At 35.4% G+C, this 17486-nt stretch overlaps 1 protein-coding gene across 2 annotated transcripts; it reads left to right on the top strand.

The window, feature by feature from the left end:
* Positions 1–505: 505 nt before the first annotated feature.
* LOC117573912 (axin) lies at positions 506–15968 on the top strand. 2 transcript variants are annotated; one of them, XM_034257421.2, is made up of 12 exons: positions 507–1756; positions 3765–3829; positions 11191–11562; positions 11630–11862; positions 11926–12594; positions 13494–13628; positions 13719–13815; positions 13880–14014; positions 14074–14332; positions 14404–14548; positions 14607–14951; positions 15012–15968. In XM_034257421.2, the coding sequence occupies exons 3-12, from the start codon at positions 11470–11472 to the stop codon at positions 15136–15138; spliced, it is 2238 nt and encodes a 745-aa protein (XP_034113312.1). In that variant the 5' UTR covers positions 507–1756; positions 3765–3829; positions 11191–11469; the 3' UTR covers positions 15139–15968. The 2 variants fall into 2 exon arrangements, with proteins under 2 accessions (XP_034113313.1, XP_034113312.1); XM_034257422.2 differs by lacking the exon at positions 13494–13628 and having other exon boundaries at positions 506–1756.
* The last annotated feature ends 1518 nt before the right edge of the window (positions 15969–17486 follow it).

The raw sequence follows: 17486 nt of genomic DNA, 5'->3' as shown, positions 1-17486 counted from the left end.
TCAGTTAACTGCATGTTAACGGGTGCAAAATTGTATGTAGTATTTTTTATTTTATTGTAGCTAGTGTTTTGAAAACTTAAAGTACAATATGTTTTTGGTTTATTAAATGATCAAAGAAAACTAACAATAAGTATTTCAGTATAAAGTCATTGTCCTACGATTAATTCTATTGCAGATACAAGGATAATATCGAATGTCATAAAATTAACGATTGCCGAGTATCCCAGGATGCAAGCAGTGTTACCATTTACAACTGAAATTGTATATTTTGAGTATATTCTGGCTATATTTGTTTGTGAAATAACTTTACTTAAAAGCTATAGCTTAAATAAATAGATAAAATTATTTATTAACTTATTTAAAAAATAGAATTGCGAAAATATATTGATGGAATTTCGGCTTTTTATGGAAAGTTGCCCCACCACTAGTAAAGTGTGTCCCTACCTATTTTTGAAAATTATATTTTTCTCGCAATAAAATAGTATATTTTGGAATTGAAGTTGCGGTCACGCTGGTTCTAACCTTAAAAGTGGCTAACAAAACAAAAAAAATTGCCTCGAAATATTTTGTTTTGCTAATAGATAAATTACATTTGTTATAAATTCAATTCAATAACAATGAACCGATGATGCTCGTGTGCTCGCGTTTGAAACATTTACAATTCTAAAACTACACAAAGCAACTAACTGAACGTCCATTAAAAATCAAACAGCAAAGAAGCAGCAAGCAGCAGCAGCAGGACCGAGGCAACAAAAATACAAATACACAAAAAAAGAACACACAAAATAAATAAATAAAATTTGAAAGAAGCAGCAACAGCAGAAGAGATACACATTATAGCAAGTGCTGCTAAGTGCTAAATAGTGTTTTAGTTAGAGTTACGACGATTGTTCGGTTCTTTTGCCAAAATGTGCAGCTGAAAGTGAAAAATGCTTTAAATTACGATTTTTCCACTGCGTTCTCTCTGGCCAAGAGAGCTGCCAGAGGAGTTTGCCTCGACTTCTCCAACTCCTGCCACAGTGAAACGCGAAAATATACTGATGGAATGTCCACCAAAAGTGATTTAAGTATATTGTAAATACGTCCGCAATTGCAAAAACGTGAATTGTTCAAGGAGGATGCATTCAAAGACAATCGCAACTACCACCTAAAATAATAAGAAAAAAATCAGATTCCGCGTCCGCGCCTGGTGCTAAAAGAAAAACCCACAACAAAAGCAACATAATATTAATAACCGGCGACTGCCTCTGGAATTGCTGTCGTCAAAAATATATAAGAAGCCTTGTTTAGCATTTAATTTGTCGCCATTTGCCGTTTTCGTGCCTCTCTCTTACTCTTGTTACATTCTTTTGTTGTTTACGTTTGAACTGAAACGTTAACGTTATAATAACGTTGCATATTGGGCACATTTGTTGAACATTCATAGACCTGAATCTACTTGTGCAATTCTTAACCCTCGCCCCTCCAAACAAATTATTGAATAGTTACGAATTCTTCTTCTTCGTTGAGCATTTAAATCAAAATGAAAACTTCCTCATCGGATTTGCCATCGAAATCACGTCCAGCCGCTACAGCAACAGCAACAAAAGCAACAATAAAATTACACCCGTCCAAACCCACCTCGTCGTTACCACCATCAGCAACAGCAGCAGTAACAACAACAACAACAACAACGTATTTGCATTTGCTACGCACGAGGGCCACACACTATCAACCGCATTAAATGAGCTTCAATTCAATTACAAATCATTTAAAGGTAAATATTTAAATCAATTTACAGCCTACAGCCTGCTTTTTATCTTTTATATATAATAATTTGCTCCTTTGTACAAAATTGTATCCAATACAAATGTTTTGATTTGAAAGTATGCTGAGGTGATTTAGGAGCTTCAATATTCAGGGACATATCACAAAATGCTATTTAGCTCATATTGATAATTCATAATATATTATCCAGACTTCAGTTCAATGCTCTTTGCGTAGTTAAATTTGTGTAATCTTATTGAAAACTAAATATTGTATGCTAATGTTAAATCCCTATAAGCATCTATCCTGTTTACATTTTTTGATTTTGACAAAAAAACATAAGCTTAAATTATTAAATAAACTTACGATTTAATGCTAGCAATGTTTAAGATTACTTGGTCTTTGGGGTCTTCTTCGTGGTCTGAGGAATGAACCTTAAAATTTAGACTTTCAACTCATTCAAGCAATTGTCAACAAAAGTAATACTAATAAGATTTTAAAGTTGGCCGATCTTAAGATTGGCGACTTTGAAAAATTCCTAAATTAATAGTTAAGGGAGATTTTGCGTAATCTATAGTAATTGAGTTTTTTTTTAATGAAAAAATATAAAAGAAAGATAAAATTTAAATTAAAAAATTAGATTAAAAGCATGAATTCATCTATGTAACATATATGTTTAATTTTGAAACATTGTTAAAATTAAAATATGTATACATTTCTTTATTTTTGATTGTATATTTTTTCATATTGTGGAATATATTATATGAAAATATATATAATATTTATCAAGAATTAGTTAATTAAAATCATACTCTCTACGTATTTGACTTTAAAGTATACCATGTAACAAAAAATTCTAAAAAAATGCAAAACCTAACCGGTTTTCATATTTATGTACAATATATTTCCACTAGACCCTCTCATATCTCTATAAATATTAGATTATGAATTCTATTGCAATATTCAAGAGCTAACTCTTTGGTTGCATGGTTTAATAAGCAATTTACGTATGTGAAATATTCTCAATCATTGCGTTTTTGCTAAGGCGAAACTTATTCGTGCGAAAAATATTTCAATTTTCACCCTTGAAAAATATTGCTCTGAGAAGTTTCAAACCACATTCATAAGGGTTATTCAATTTGATGTGCAGTGAGCAAAAAATTCACTTCAAGCCGAAAAAATTTTATTACATACTTTATTTGATTGCAATTTGAAGTACCTTAATAACTATCACTTCTTGTTTTTTAAAGTAGAGAAAAGTATTGTAAGAAATCTGGAAACCAATTTTTAAAGTTTGGATAGTTCTTTAAAATAACTCGATATTTTCTTTATTAATATTTAACATTTTATTCGGAAGTGGATCTCAAGATAATTGAATACGAAAGTATCTGCATTTTTTAACTTACTCTTCAGAAGGAAATTATACTTTTATATTAATTGAAAACATTTTTTAAAAATTAATTATAATATGGAGTCGTTTCAAAAAATTCACTATGGCATGATTTATTAACTCTGATGATAAAACTTCTTTAAAATTCCCAATAATTTTTAATCAATAAACAAAGGAATTTGTTTTGGATTAACTTTTGTTTAGTTTTGAGAAAAAGAGCGAATAGCGAAGGCTGCATCATCATTAAGAATCTCAATGTATCCTCACTTGTAGATGGTTGATCGTTATCTACAAGATTGTTATATGAGATTTCCGGAACTATCTGAGAGATTAACCAATTCAATTGTATAATGCCTTCTTGACTATGCTAGAAATGCGCAATAAAAGTAAGCAGAGCAATTATTCAATAAGCTGACTGCGGAAGGAAAAAGATATTCCACATTTTATTGTTTTAGTATCTGTTTGTACCATCTGCAGATTATCCCATCAACGCACATATTTATAGAATTATGTTGTAGACTACTTATAATTGTGAAATGTATTAAACTAAATCTAATATGATATGAGTATCATATGTACACATAATTATGCATTATTATACACAATATATTTTACTCTTCTTTTTCAGAAACTGCAGTTTTTGGAATCCCACGATCTCCTATTATCCACACAATCTTAATGCGAATTACTCATGTAAGTAAATTATTTCATATATAGCTAATTGTACAAAGAAAAGTAACTGTGTGCTTATATTTTGGAGTCTATGTATTGATCAATGCACAGAGAACAATCACAGAAGGCACTTCCATTTTTGTGTTATGCATTTATTCAAGAAATAATCTATAAAAAGCATAATAATATGTGAAGATCAGTTGTTATTTGGATGTTGTTGGATTTGTAGAAAAATCAAAGCACGTTTAGGATATAATAGAATTTCGCAAATACTATATATTTTTAATCAATTCAAGTTTGATTCCAAAATTTATATGATTCAGATAATTTATACATTTTATGGAATGTTCCAATAGGCCACACAGTAATGAACTATATAAGTTCCAATTATTAGTTGTAGTTGAATAGAACTATATATCTTAAACTGCTAACTATAGTAATTTGCATTTAATATGGTTCATATACTTATCTATTAAATAACTTTCAATATGATGTCGTCTCATCAATTTGAATCTCAGTTTTCCTAATTAAATAACTGAAAAAAAGAACATACTAAAGTTGCACTTGTTGTCGTTGTGCAACTAACTATGCAATGTTTTCAAAGGTAAAGTTGAACCATCGACATTGTGAAAACAGAAGAACTACGAAGGTCAATGGGTGCCATGTGCGAGGACGCGGCCGAGAGAGAGCAAGTACGATAATTTTCCCCCAGTTTTTCTGTATTATTATTACAGTCTAGACTTGAATCAGACTCTGAGCATTGAGCGCAATGGCGGTCGACGTCGACGACGACTATTTGCCGTTAACCTCATTAGAAACAAACTGTTAATTGCAGACTCTCGAGCTCGGAGCACGGTCGGAGCGGAAAGAGGGGAGCGGGGAGCACTGTCGGAGCCTCTCTCTGGCGGTTCATTGTTTTGAAACTTATTGGAAAATAATTTCCATATTTGTTTTGAGTTTAACTCTGGCTGCAATAGCGAATGGGTTGAGTGGCTTTGAGGGAGGTTTTTTAAAACTATATAAAGATGGCCTGGGGGGTAATAACAACCCTCTTCTTGTTCTACCCAATCCATTGTACAAGTACATATAACGTTCGAATTGTATAATACTACGTGCTTTGGGTTTGTTTTCCTTTCCCCCTACTTACTGCTGCTGCTTCTGCCTCCATTTCCACACACAACAACCAATTCCCATTGCCATTTTTTTGTATTATATACGAGCGAAAGGGGCTCTGGACCTGCGCATATTGGTTCGCCAGGCACACAATGACTCCTATTCCGTAGTGGCATCTCGTTCGCACACACAAACAGTTGTGCCGCAACCACTGACACTTTCAAAAGAACATCCTTTGTACTTGTTGTTGTTGTTCTTATACTCGTTATTCATGGTCTTGGTAGAGTATTATCAACTAACTGCTAACCAAATAAGTTTTAGGCAGCAGAAAGCATCTCTTACCATCTCTCATCATGTTTATTCTTGACGAGCTTTGTATACAATCATCTACTCTTCAGAGATTATATAATTTATAATTTAACTACGTTTATAAATGCCTTGATATATGATTGAAGTCAAATACTGGACTTATAAGAATTCTGATCTATATAATCTCAGTTTCTAAACTTTGAATTTAACTTAAGAAGAAAACTTTTTGAAAAAATTAATCTTTCAGCTAAGAATCATAAATACAGTTTATATAATCTTTGACAATCGAAGAAATCATCTTATTAATTTTTGGCAAGCTTATCTGTCTGAGGTTCTAAAAACATCTAATCTTCAGATAGTATAAGTTGGGGCTCAATAATTTCGAGCTAAATAAATAAAAATGATCAATCTGGATTTATATTTTAACTACGCCTTGAAATGTGACTGAAGTTTAATACTTAAATTATAGGAATTGTGATCTATATAAACTCAAGACAATCTATTAAGTTAGGAACCTTCCAAATATTAATTTATTAGCTAAAAATGAGTGGCGTTCCATATAATCTTTGATCGCCGATTAAATTTATGAAAACCATCTAATGAATAAAGTATTTTATTAGCTAAAGAATTGATGTTAATGGAGTTCTATATATTCTTAGACAACCTATTAAATTTATGAAATTAGGAACCTATTGAATACGATATTTTATCTTTCAAAGATCTTAAACTTTAAATTAAATTCTAGAATATTATGACAATCCATTAAATCTCTTAAAATTTAAAGCTCTTTACGAAATTATTATTTTCCAAGCTAAAAATCATATAAATTTCGTACCCTATATGAAGCTTTTATACCTTCAAATAAAGTTAGCGGGTATCAAGAAGTCGAGCACACTTTCTTACATGCTTATTGTAGTTGTCGTTGTACATGAAGCATCCTTATGCTGGACGGTCAGGGAAAAGCGGCTCAGTTTCGCTTTAGTCATCATCAACTGCTTTTTGGGGGAGCTTCAAGTATTGCCAACATTTTTCAATAATATTCCCAAAAACGACGCATTAATCTGCAGTTTAGCATGCAACAATTGTGTGCAACCCACCCACATAAAAATGATGAAAGTAAAACGAAGAAGAGAATTACAATTCAATGATTATATACTTCTACAACGAACTTCCCTATGTACAACAATCTTGTTTTTTTTTTGGGGTGTGTTTGTAGTGGACTCTGTGGATGTCTGCTTGGGATGCGACAGCGACGATGACAGCGACGGCGGCATCAGGATTCAGTTTGACTCTTTAGCTTTGTGCCGTTGCCTCGCTTTTGTCAATGGATTTTCGTGACTCGTGCTAAACATTCAACATTCGAACATCATTTTAACAGCGTGCTCTGTCAACAAGAGTTTTGAACCTTAAGCTGCATTGTCGTACCTGCTAAATTCGCCATTGTCAAATGTGTGTTTTGTGTCACGTTGAGTATTCCATCTTTAAATCCAAGATACAAAATCAGGTGCGTAAGTATCCTGAAGTCTGTTTCTTCGACATACGCTCGCAATTATCCTTTTCGGCATCGCGTTTTGTATTATTCTTTCGAGACTCTATTATGCGCCAAGGTTTGGCTTCGGCAGTCTGGCCTGTCAATCATATGAACTCATAATTTGTAGGCTGGCAGGCATTTATCCTGCGAAGCATTCAGCATTTAATAGGGATAATGCAATTGTTCGTACCTCAATCTTCTGTCGAGGGAATATCCCTCGGTTTTGCCCCTAAGGCACATTGTTATATTTGTCTGGCATTCATCCATTCGAACCAAGATACAAAGGAAATCGATGCCACAATAAGTTCACATTATGTTTTTAATAATTTCTACAAATATATTTTTCTACAAATTTAATAAAGCGATTTTCTCTTCAAGTGCCTCAATAATTTCCGTCATGCCATTCGCACTTGATTAGTTTGCAATTTTGTGCTCATCTCACCATTATGAAGTAGCTTCTTGAAATCATTAACGACAAATTACATTTGATACTTGTGTTCTGGAACTGAAAATGCATTTAATTTGCTTCGCTTACAGATAAATAAAAAAATCCACAATAAATCACATTTTTCCGTATATTTTATTTGAAATTCGATAACACTTTAGATACGATCATTACAAAAATTTATCTTTGATTATTAATAGAAGTTATTGAATTAAATTTTGCAATTTAAAAATATTTACACCCAAATTTAAATAAAATTTTGCTACAAACTTACTAAAATATTTGAAGCTAATCTAAAGTGTAATACTTAAACCGAATCCAGTTAAATATTTCTGCCAACGTTCTTTGTTTCTTCTTGAGAACTTCTATATCTTAAAACCCTCTGTAGTTTAAATATTAGGGCGTTATCTAATAGTTTACTAGTCGCAAAGTTAGTCCATAGAAAGGATACACAATTTTTGCAATATGTTAAATTAAACTAACTTTTATGGGATGAAGAAGAAAGTTCGTCTTTCAAGTCATTCGTTGATTAGGTCGACAACATTCCTTTCATGTTTATAAGCAATAAGACTTTTCTCTCACTTTAGCATAATAATTTGGATTGAAAAATAATTTTAAAGTGATGAATTAAAGATTATGCGGGTAAGGCTATTGAATTTCGTTTTCATTTGTTCCGTCTTTGTAGGATTTTTTAGATCATAAAAATTAGGAAATGGAGAGGAAGAAATTCATGTTTTATAAATATTGTTTATTATTTTTAAGGAATCTTAATATTTACTCCATTACATAATTAGTTTCTGTTACGAATTTATATTGTATTATTTTCAAGACATCTTAATATTTTCTCCACTAAAATCTTAGTTTCTTGTAGGAATTTATATTATTAAGTTGAATATTTAATTTCGGAAATAAAATTTAATATATTTAATCGAAAACTAAAATCTAATACACGATAAATCATTTTAATTTTATAATTCTCTAATCGCAAATTCAACACGAGTTCTTTAAATTATTACTTTCCCTTTTTAAGGATACGAATGTAATATTATTTATTATTTTAACAATTTCATTCTCAGTATAAAAGTATTATGAACAAAGTTAGCTCGTGAATGTAGTTTTGCAAAAACTTTTTCACTTTTTTTACAATATACAGTTTATATTCAAATATATATTTTTTTTTAAAAAAGAAGTTTCATTAATTTATTTGATTCCCAATGCGACAATAAGCATTTATAACATGTTCCATGAGACACTTTTCTGATGACGTATGACAATAAGAATTATCTAAAGTTTAAAAGGATTATATTCTTAATTATTTCAATAGCTTTTTAGTTGAATTTAACTTTTGTTCTTAGTTCTTAAAAAGGGTTTATATAATATTCTTTTCTAAAGAGAAGATTCATTAATTTATTTGATTTCAAATGTGTCAATAAGCATTTATATTATGTTTAATAAGACACTTTTCTGATAACAAGAATTCTCTTAAGTCTAAAAGGATTATATTCTTAATTATGTGAATAGCTTTTTAGTTGAATTTAACTTTTGTTCCTCAGTTAGTAAAAAGGCTTTATATTAAGTGACCTAAAGAGGAGGGGAGGAGCAAGGAGCGAGGAGTTGTTCTTTAGCTTTGCCGGCATCTTGGAGCCTTGTTGCATTAGTGCACTAGAAACAGGCATTATGCCATTAAAAGCCAACTGCATCTTTGATGTTGTCGGCATTTATGAGGCGTCTCCGGATTTGGTTAGCATCTTTCTGTTTGTTTTCTTCTCTTTTACTGTTTTTTTTTGCTCATCATTTCGCGAGTAGGCTTCAAGGAGGCGCCTTTCGCGCATTTTCAATAGGTTCCTTTTTGCTTTGACTGTCGGGTGCCGCAACTTGTCTGCAAAGAGAGCGAGAGAGAGGGGACTTCAAGTGGCCAGCGGATGCCTAGGGTATATATATCTATGTATATACTATGTGTGGGAGGATGCAGGACACGTATCAGGCAATGTTATGATGCCATCTCTGTCTGCTGCACTGCGCTCTGTTCTCTGTTCTGTGTTCTCTGTGTGTGTTGAGCGTTTTAATTGTGCTTTTCTTTGTTCTTTTGGCTGTAATGGAGTGCTATGCAAATGGCGTTTTTGATGAGTTTCCTTGGCTCTGGCGGCGCTCTCTTTGTAGTCATCGTCGTCGTCATCGTTGTCGTCGCACCAGACATTCATCCCCTTTATTACGCTTTTATCTCTGTGTTAGTGTGTGTGTGTGGCTGGGAAGGGCTGTTGCTGCTGCTTTGTGATTGTGTTGTTGCCGTTGTAGTTGTCGTTGTCGTTGCTCTGTTGTTCGGCGGGCGACATAGTTGTTGTAGTTGTTGCTTTGACTGCGGCAGCACAACAACGAAAAAAAGAAGGAATTGTTGATTTTTGTGCGCGTCAGACAGCAGCAGCCACCATCATCATCATCAGCAACCACCTCACCACCAACAGCAATGCCAACCGACCCCTGTTTGAGCTCGCTCTCTCTCTTTATGTGTGTGTGTGCGTTCCATTTTCAAATTTCGTACATAATGGATTATTGTCCTTCCCTTTGCCCATGCCATGTGCCTTTTACCATGTGCGCCATGTGCCCTGCCATATATTGTATTGGTCGATATTACGAACCAATCAAAAACGCTCTCAAAATGGCCGCCGACGTTCAATTTCTTAGAAATCAAATTATATATACGTATGTACATAGTACTGTGCATTTCTAACTGCTAAAGTTAAGATTGTTATTCCCTTTATATCGAACGTACTTGCAACTTGGGCAACTTGGGCGCCCACTTGGCGCCCAGCTACAAAGTTAACCGACAATTGAGCACGGCAATTAATTTAATGAAGGTCCTTTGGCGCGCTTCATCAATCAATCAAATTGCACTTCTCTCCAGTTGCAGTCTTTGTGTCAGCTCATGTTGCAGAATCGACTTTGTGCTTTCGGGTAGAGTATGAATATGCATAAGAAACTAATAACTAATTGAAAGGATATTATTGTAATAGAGCATTAAACTAATAACTAATTGAAAAGATATTGCAATAGAGCACTAAACTAATAACTAATTGAAAGGATATTATTGTAATAATATTGTAAATAGAGCATTAAACTAATAACTAATTGAAAGGATATGACTACAATAAAGCAGCCCCATATTAAGCCAATTAAAAAATTGCATAATATAATACGAAATATAAAAATATAATTTAGTACAATAATAAACCAAGTAATAACAAATTATATAATAATTTCAATTTCATAATTTCAAAATAAGATCCGCATAATAATAAAAAGGAAATTGTTAAAAATATGAATTACAAACATTCCAAGAATTTTGAATATACAATAATTTGATTGAAGCTAAGCAGCCTTAATAATACCGCAATATTAAACAAAATTATAAAATACAACAAAAAAATTATATAAAATTCACCAATATTGCAAAAAATATTTTAAAATAAGATCCAAATTTGCATAAGAAGTGAACAGCTTAAAGAATGTAATTTAACAAATTGTAGAGCATTTGGAATGTTCCATAATAACAATAATTTATTTATATTTAAAAGAGTAATCTTATCCAATAAAAGGAATACAACAGCAACAACAATAATAATATACATTAGTGGAAAATCTAAGACAAACATGAACAAAATTTAAAAACAACTATACTAATGATCGATTTTCGGAATCATAATTACATAAATGTATGATAATTGCTGATGCCAGATGATGGCAGGTGTGACCACTCAAAACAGAGGAAAGTTCAGAAGTGAAAGTGTTTATTTACTTATCCGAAGACGCCCACACAATAATCAAGAGGATATCTTATATAAAAATATATATATATAACTTAACAGGAAAATTAAAATTTGTATTATAATTTGAATCATAATAAATTATATATAGTATTTACAAAATATTCTCCCATTCGAACATAATTCTAACATTCATTTCCATTTTTTTTTTACTCTTTTTCAGGCCTTGTCTAACTGCCTTCCAAATTCGCAAACGAAATACACCAAGAACATCTTCCATATCCCAAATATTTTTAAAATATCTGGCGTTTGTGATTTGTTAAAAGTTAAATGAATAAACCTTTGATTGTATTTAAAGTTAACGATAAGCAAAAAGCAACAAAAAGTTAGTTAAAATATTTAGCAAACACTGAAAACGAATCGCGACAACTAACAGCAAAAAAAAAAACGGCTTGAGTGTTGGCCAACCAAAAGGAGAGAAGCGAGCGAATTTCAAAGTGGCATGAGCCATCCATTGGGACTCCGGAAACATGATGATAATGAGTGTAGTGGGCCACGACCACCTGTACCCGGAGAAGAGAGCCGAGTTAAAAAGGTATTGTAACAACAATTAACATTCTCTTTTTGTCATATTGTTTTACTTTCCTCAATTTAATCGACAGATGACCGAAGGGGTGATAGACACCTCAAAGAACTCACCTCCATCTTATCTGAACTGGGCGCGGACGCTTAACCATCTGCTCGAGGATCGCGATGGGGTGGAGTTGTTCAAGAAGTATGTCGAGGAGGAGGCGCCCGCCTACAATGATCATCTAAATTTCTACTTTGCCTGCGAAGGTCTCAAGCAACAGACCGATCCTGAGAAGGTGAAGCAAATCATCGGAGCCATTTATAGGTAAGTTCTTTCAATTAAAACTACTATTTCTATTCTCAATAATATATATATTCTTTTCGGTAGATTTTTGCGTAAGAGCCAGCTGTCCATTTCCGATGATTTGCGAACACAAATCAAGGCAATCAAAAACAATGAGATCCCGCTTAGTCCCCACATCTACGATCCCATGCAGCAGCATGTGGAGACAACCATACGCGACAACATTTACCCCAGCTTCCTCTGCTCCGAGATGTACATACAGTACATACAGCAAATGTCTGCGGTGCAGGAGCGCTTCAGTACCACCGCATCGGGCAGCGCCGGTAGCAGCGGCAGCGGCGGCAGTTGTGGCAGCAACAACGGCAGCGTCACCGGCGCCTGTGCTCTGCCGGCGGCAACCGCCAAGCAATTGCTGGTCACCACTGCGGGCAGCGCTTCAATGCCGCCGGGCGTCTTCATCAATTTGCCAGTGAGCAGCGGGAATGTGCTGCCCGCCGGCACTTGCAGCGCCAGCGGCAGTGTCTATGGCCCATCCACGTCCGCCAGTTCGAGTGGTTCGATTAGTGCCACGGACACACTGCCGCGCAGCTCCACGTTGCCCACGCTGCACGAGGATTCGGAATTGTCGCTGTGCGATGACTTCGAGAAGGTGCAAGTCGAAGGCGGACGGGCCCAGATTGATTACCCAATGCGACTCACGCGCGATCTTTTGATAGCCACGCAAAAAAGAAGACTGGAAATTAGACCTCCCGGGTATGTAATACGATATCCAAGTCTACATTGATCTCTACCATATGTTTTGTAATGAAAAAATATAGTTTTTTTTATAATAGTTGGAATGCATGTTCTTAGCGAAGAAAGACTAGTTTTATACAGATCTAATTTATAATATTATTGAAGCAACTTTAAGAACCTATTGATTTTAATTTCTTAAAGAATTTGTAGTTAACATTGTAATACAATTTTAAGAAGTACACTCTGATTTCTTAAGTTATTAAATTAAATTTTAAATGTGCAGTTAAATCTTATTACAAATATTACATTTTATAGTACATAACTATGTATATTTAATAACCAATTCATTAGCATGCAAAGCTGTTTAAATATTTAATTAGTCGGTATAATTTTTACTAGTATTAAGACAACTTTTTATAGTTTAGTCAACGAAAAACTAAATTAAGTTTAATTACTTTACAACAGCATAGGTTTAATTTCTATTTTAATGACATATCTTTGTTGATTTCTTGTGTTAATTTGTTTTTTATTGATTTCTTTTTTATTTACATATTTTTATGATCACCACAAACAAACAAAACGCACGCACGCACGATTCCACCTACACGAATCCACCACAACAACAACAACATGACCAACAACCAACAACCAACATGACCAACAATATGTGACACTCACCGTAACGAAAACCCATTCAAAACAACTTTGGATTTTAATCATCATTTATTTGTGATTTACTTTGAGTTTGTAATTATTCATGGAACACACACATAAAACAACAATCTATATACTATATATATATGTACATATTGCCGCATTTGTTGCATGGATCAAAACACTGAATGAATTATGAATGCATTTGCTGCCCCGCCCCACCCCTCAACGGTATTATGCATGCCTATATGCGATGTATATAGAGCTCATGGTTATGTCTATACTGCGAGCACAAACACATCCTTCGTACCCAATTCACGCGTCGATTCGGAGAGGGCAAGCGTTAGCTCCGGCGGCCGCACCGACTCTGATACCATGTCACTGTCCAGTTGTTCAATGTGAGTTGTTTGCCCTCTCACATAAGCGGGATTAAAGATGCACAATACAATCGTATTGAAAATGCCTTTATATTCAATTTCATCTTTCAGGGATGGCCGACCTTATATAGAGCGCAGACACAGTTCGACTGAAAGCAAGGCCATACGTCAGAGCGCCATGGCGAATAAGGAGACCAACACGTTTCAGGTAACAGACACATGAAAGAGAAAGAAATTTGTTTTGTAATCATTATTGTATTGTTAATCCTTAGGTTATACCTCGAACGCAACGACTACATTCGAACGAGCACAGACCGCTGAAGGAGAACGAACTGTTGGCCTTGCTGATACCTAAGCTGGAGGAGGTGAAACGTAAACGCGACTTGGAGGAGCGTGCACGTTTAGAGGTGAGCTGTGAATAATATCTACATAGATGGTTTATACTCATCTTCTTTCAAATCTATAGCGAATGCCTGGTGCTGCGCTACCGAACAACGAAAGATCCAGTGCCAGTGATCGTGCATTTGCCGAGGCGATACGGGAGAAGTTTGCATTGGACGAAGACAACGACCAAGACATACTGGACCAGCATGTATCGCGAGTGTGGAAGGATCAGACGCCACATCGCTCACCTGGCACAATGTCACCTTGCCCGCCCATACCATCGAGAAGACGCACTGCAACCCATGACTCGGGCATGGTCAGTGATGGTGCCATGAGTTTGAGTAAGTCGCTTTTGCTTTGCTTTGAAATGAATAGGCAATTAATTAATGTTTGTTTTGCTGTCACGCAACAGGTGGCCACTCAATGAAGCACTCAAAGTCCATGCCCGATCCCAGTTCCTGCTCTAGGAAGCTCACAAACAAATGGCCTTCAATGAACACAGACAGCGGCATTAGCATGTTCTCAGCTGATACCGTCTTGAAATACAAGGAGACTAGGTAAGCTCAATGTTTTATATCCCAGTTCAACAATTAACTAATATAAATTCAAATTCAGCTCCCGTTCTGGTTCAAGCACGGCCTCGAAATTGGAGGAGGCAAAACGAAGACTGGAAGACGAGCCGCGTCGTGTTCGTCGATACGCCCAACAGCAGTTGCAATCCCATATGGTGCAACAGCAGCAGCAGCAGCAACCCCTCGCCTCCTTTGGCAGCAGCAGCTGCAGCGGCACTTTGCATCATCAGGCTGTGGCGAATCCACCGCCACTGCCAATCAAGCCGCCGGAAACCGTTGTGGTATTTTTATTCTGTGAAGAGCCAGTGCCTTACAGAATAAAAATACCCGGTACTCAGCCGACCCTGCGCCAATTCAAGGACTATCTGCCCCGAAGGGGACACTTCAGGTAAGTACAATTATTTAATATCATTATTTCATGTTTTACATATATTGGATTTGCTTACAGATTCTTTTTCAAGACGCATTGTGAGGATCCAGACAGTCCAGTGATTCAGGAAGAAATTGTTAACGACTCCGACATACTTCCGTTGTTTGGAGACAAAGCGATGGGTCTTGTCAAACCATCGGAATAATTATTAAGCCTAACATGTAGATTTTGTATTAAGCTAAATTATGAATGCTGGGGGGTCATAATGATGATGAGGATAAGGATGATAATGACGATGACGAGGACGGTGTAATGTACATCTTAGAGATACAATATCAGAAGCTATTCCCATGAAATCAAAACTTAAATAGAACTAAAACTGTACATTCAAAATAGGCTTTTGCAAGCATCACAAACAAACAACTATTGTACGCATGGGAAAGGGGATCGGGTTTTTGGGATTGGGCAATGGGGTTTTTTGTGGGATCGGGGCGGGGCGGGGGAGCAATCTGTTTCATAATTTCGTCCTTTAACATCTGGAGGTATTTTTTTCTTTGCTTTTGTGAGAGAGAATACATACATTAGTCTTATTAACGAACATTTACGTTAACTTTATATGTACGTGCGATTATTTATTTAATAAGTCGAGCAAACACGAATCGTACATTTATATATATATAGATAGATATGCATATGATAAGTACGTATGATTTGTATTTGTATGTTTTCGACCATTTAAACTCAACGAAATCAATCCGAAATTCGTTTCCCCGTACCAATTTGGCGAGACTCTTGAACACACACACGAAACACAATAGAAACATAATGATTGAGCACAGCATATTTAATTGAAAAGCGAAAAAGTTTAGAAAGTTCTCTGGGTATTCCTGAATTCGGATTTGTTTGTTACTTTGTACTAACTATGGACTGCCTGCAATAAATTTTGTTAATATTTTTATAATGTGCATTTTATGATGATATAAACGAAAACAAAAAAGAAAATACGAAAAAAGCAAAACGTAAAGAAGATGATATGATGATATTAACAAAGTTCTATTCAAACTCGACAAAAAATCAAAATATAATCTGTTTTATTTTTGTATAATCTATTATACTGCGTATATAGAAAGTATGTACATTTGAATTTATGTATTTATACACAACTGCATACAAATATATGGTATGCTTTGTGCTTTCACATCTACATCTATTGTCTACTATTAAAAACAAAAAAAACGAAAACACACATTTGTATTTACCATTGGACACAATTTTCATTTCATTTGATAAAAACAATGAGTGCTAATTGCTCCAATAGTTGGAAAAAACATTTGCTTGACGACGGATGATGGATGTATGAATGAATTAATTGATTAGTTCTACTTTCAGCATAAGTTAAATACGAAATAAAACAAAAACACATACATACAATAAATTATTTTTTTAAGAACAAAACAATACAACACAAAATGAAAGATTAACCGCAGAAATACGACAAACAAAAATAATGAATATGTTGAGCTACTAAGCTTTTTTAGTAGCTTTTATTCGCACGTCTATTGTTTATAAATAAAACACGCGAATTCAAATTAAATGTTTATTAAATGGCACATATGTTCGTATATGTAACCACCACTTTGGATTATTTGGCTGTGACTTGAACACTTTCAAGCTTCGCCACCGACACGATATACAAGCAATTTACAATTGAAGAGTCAAACAAGAGTGACAAACAATTAGCCGATCGAACTGCAAGCGATCGCTAACAGAGAGCATACAGCGCTGCCGGCAGATGCAGCGCTGCTGGCAGACGCTGTCACAGCATTGCATTAACATGCGCTGTCTGCTGCTCCCGACATACTCCCGCCGTTGAAAGCCTATCTTTCAACATCATCCTTCAGGGCAGTAGTAGACAGAGTTTGTTTATGGCTCTCCGGGTGCTGCCACACGTCGTCTTTAAGTCGGCAACTCGACACTCGCCGTCCTTGCCAGGGATGAGCGCCAGGACACGGGCTAGCGGCCACCGAAGAGGAGGCAAATTTTCGTCCTTCACCAAGACCAAGTCGTTGACTTGGAGACGACGATCAGGAGTGCGCCACTTGGATCCTTTCTGGAGAAGGGTCAGATACTCCTCCCGCCATCTAGTCCAAAAGACCTGCTGCAGCTGAGTGACACGCTGCCAACCATCCAACCGATTGTAGTCCAGCATAGTTAGGTCGGGCTCAAGAATCACGGTTGAAGGACCACCAAGCAGTAGATGAGCGGGAGCCAGCGCATCCAAATCGTCAGGATTCTCTGAAACTGATAGCAATGAACGATTATTAAGTATTGCCGCTATTTGGCAAATCAACGTGCGAAGCTCATCGTAATTGAGAACGAAGCGACCAACAGAGCGATACAGATGGTGCAACAGAGTGACACGATTGCTCAATCTGCGCTGCTCGTCGTTCTCACGCTGCAGCTCTGCGTTCTGCTTGGACAGCGTCGGGATATCGGCCTGTTTCAGCTCCAGCACACAGCGCAAACTCTCCATATCGTTGGTCAGACGGCACA

Source organism: Drosophila albomicans, chromosome 2R, assembly GCF_009650485.2.
Source record: "Drosophila albomicans strain 15112-1751.03 chromosome 2R, ASM965048v2, whole genome shotgun sequence".
NCBI lineage: Eukaryota > Metazoa > Arthropoda > Insecta > Diptera > Drosophilidae > Drosophila > Drosophila albomicans.
Note: the sequence above shows the minus strand (reverse complement) of the source record. Positions and strands in the feature narration are given on the sequence as shown.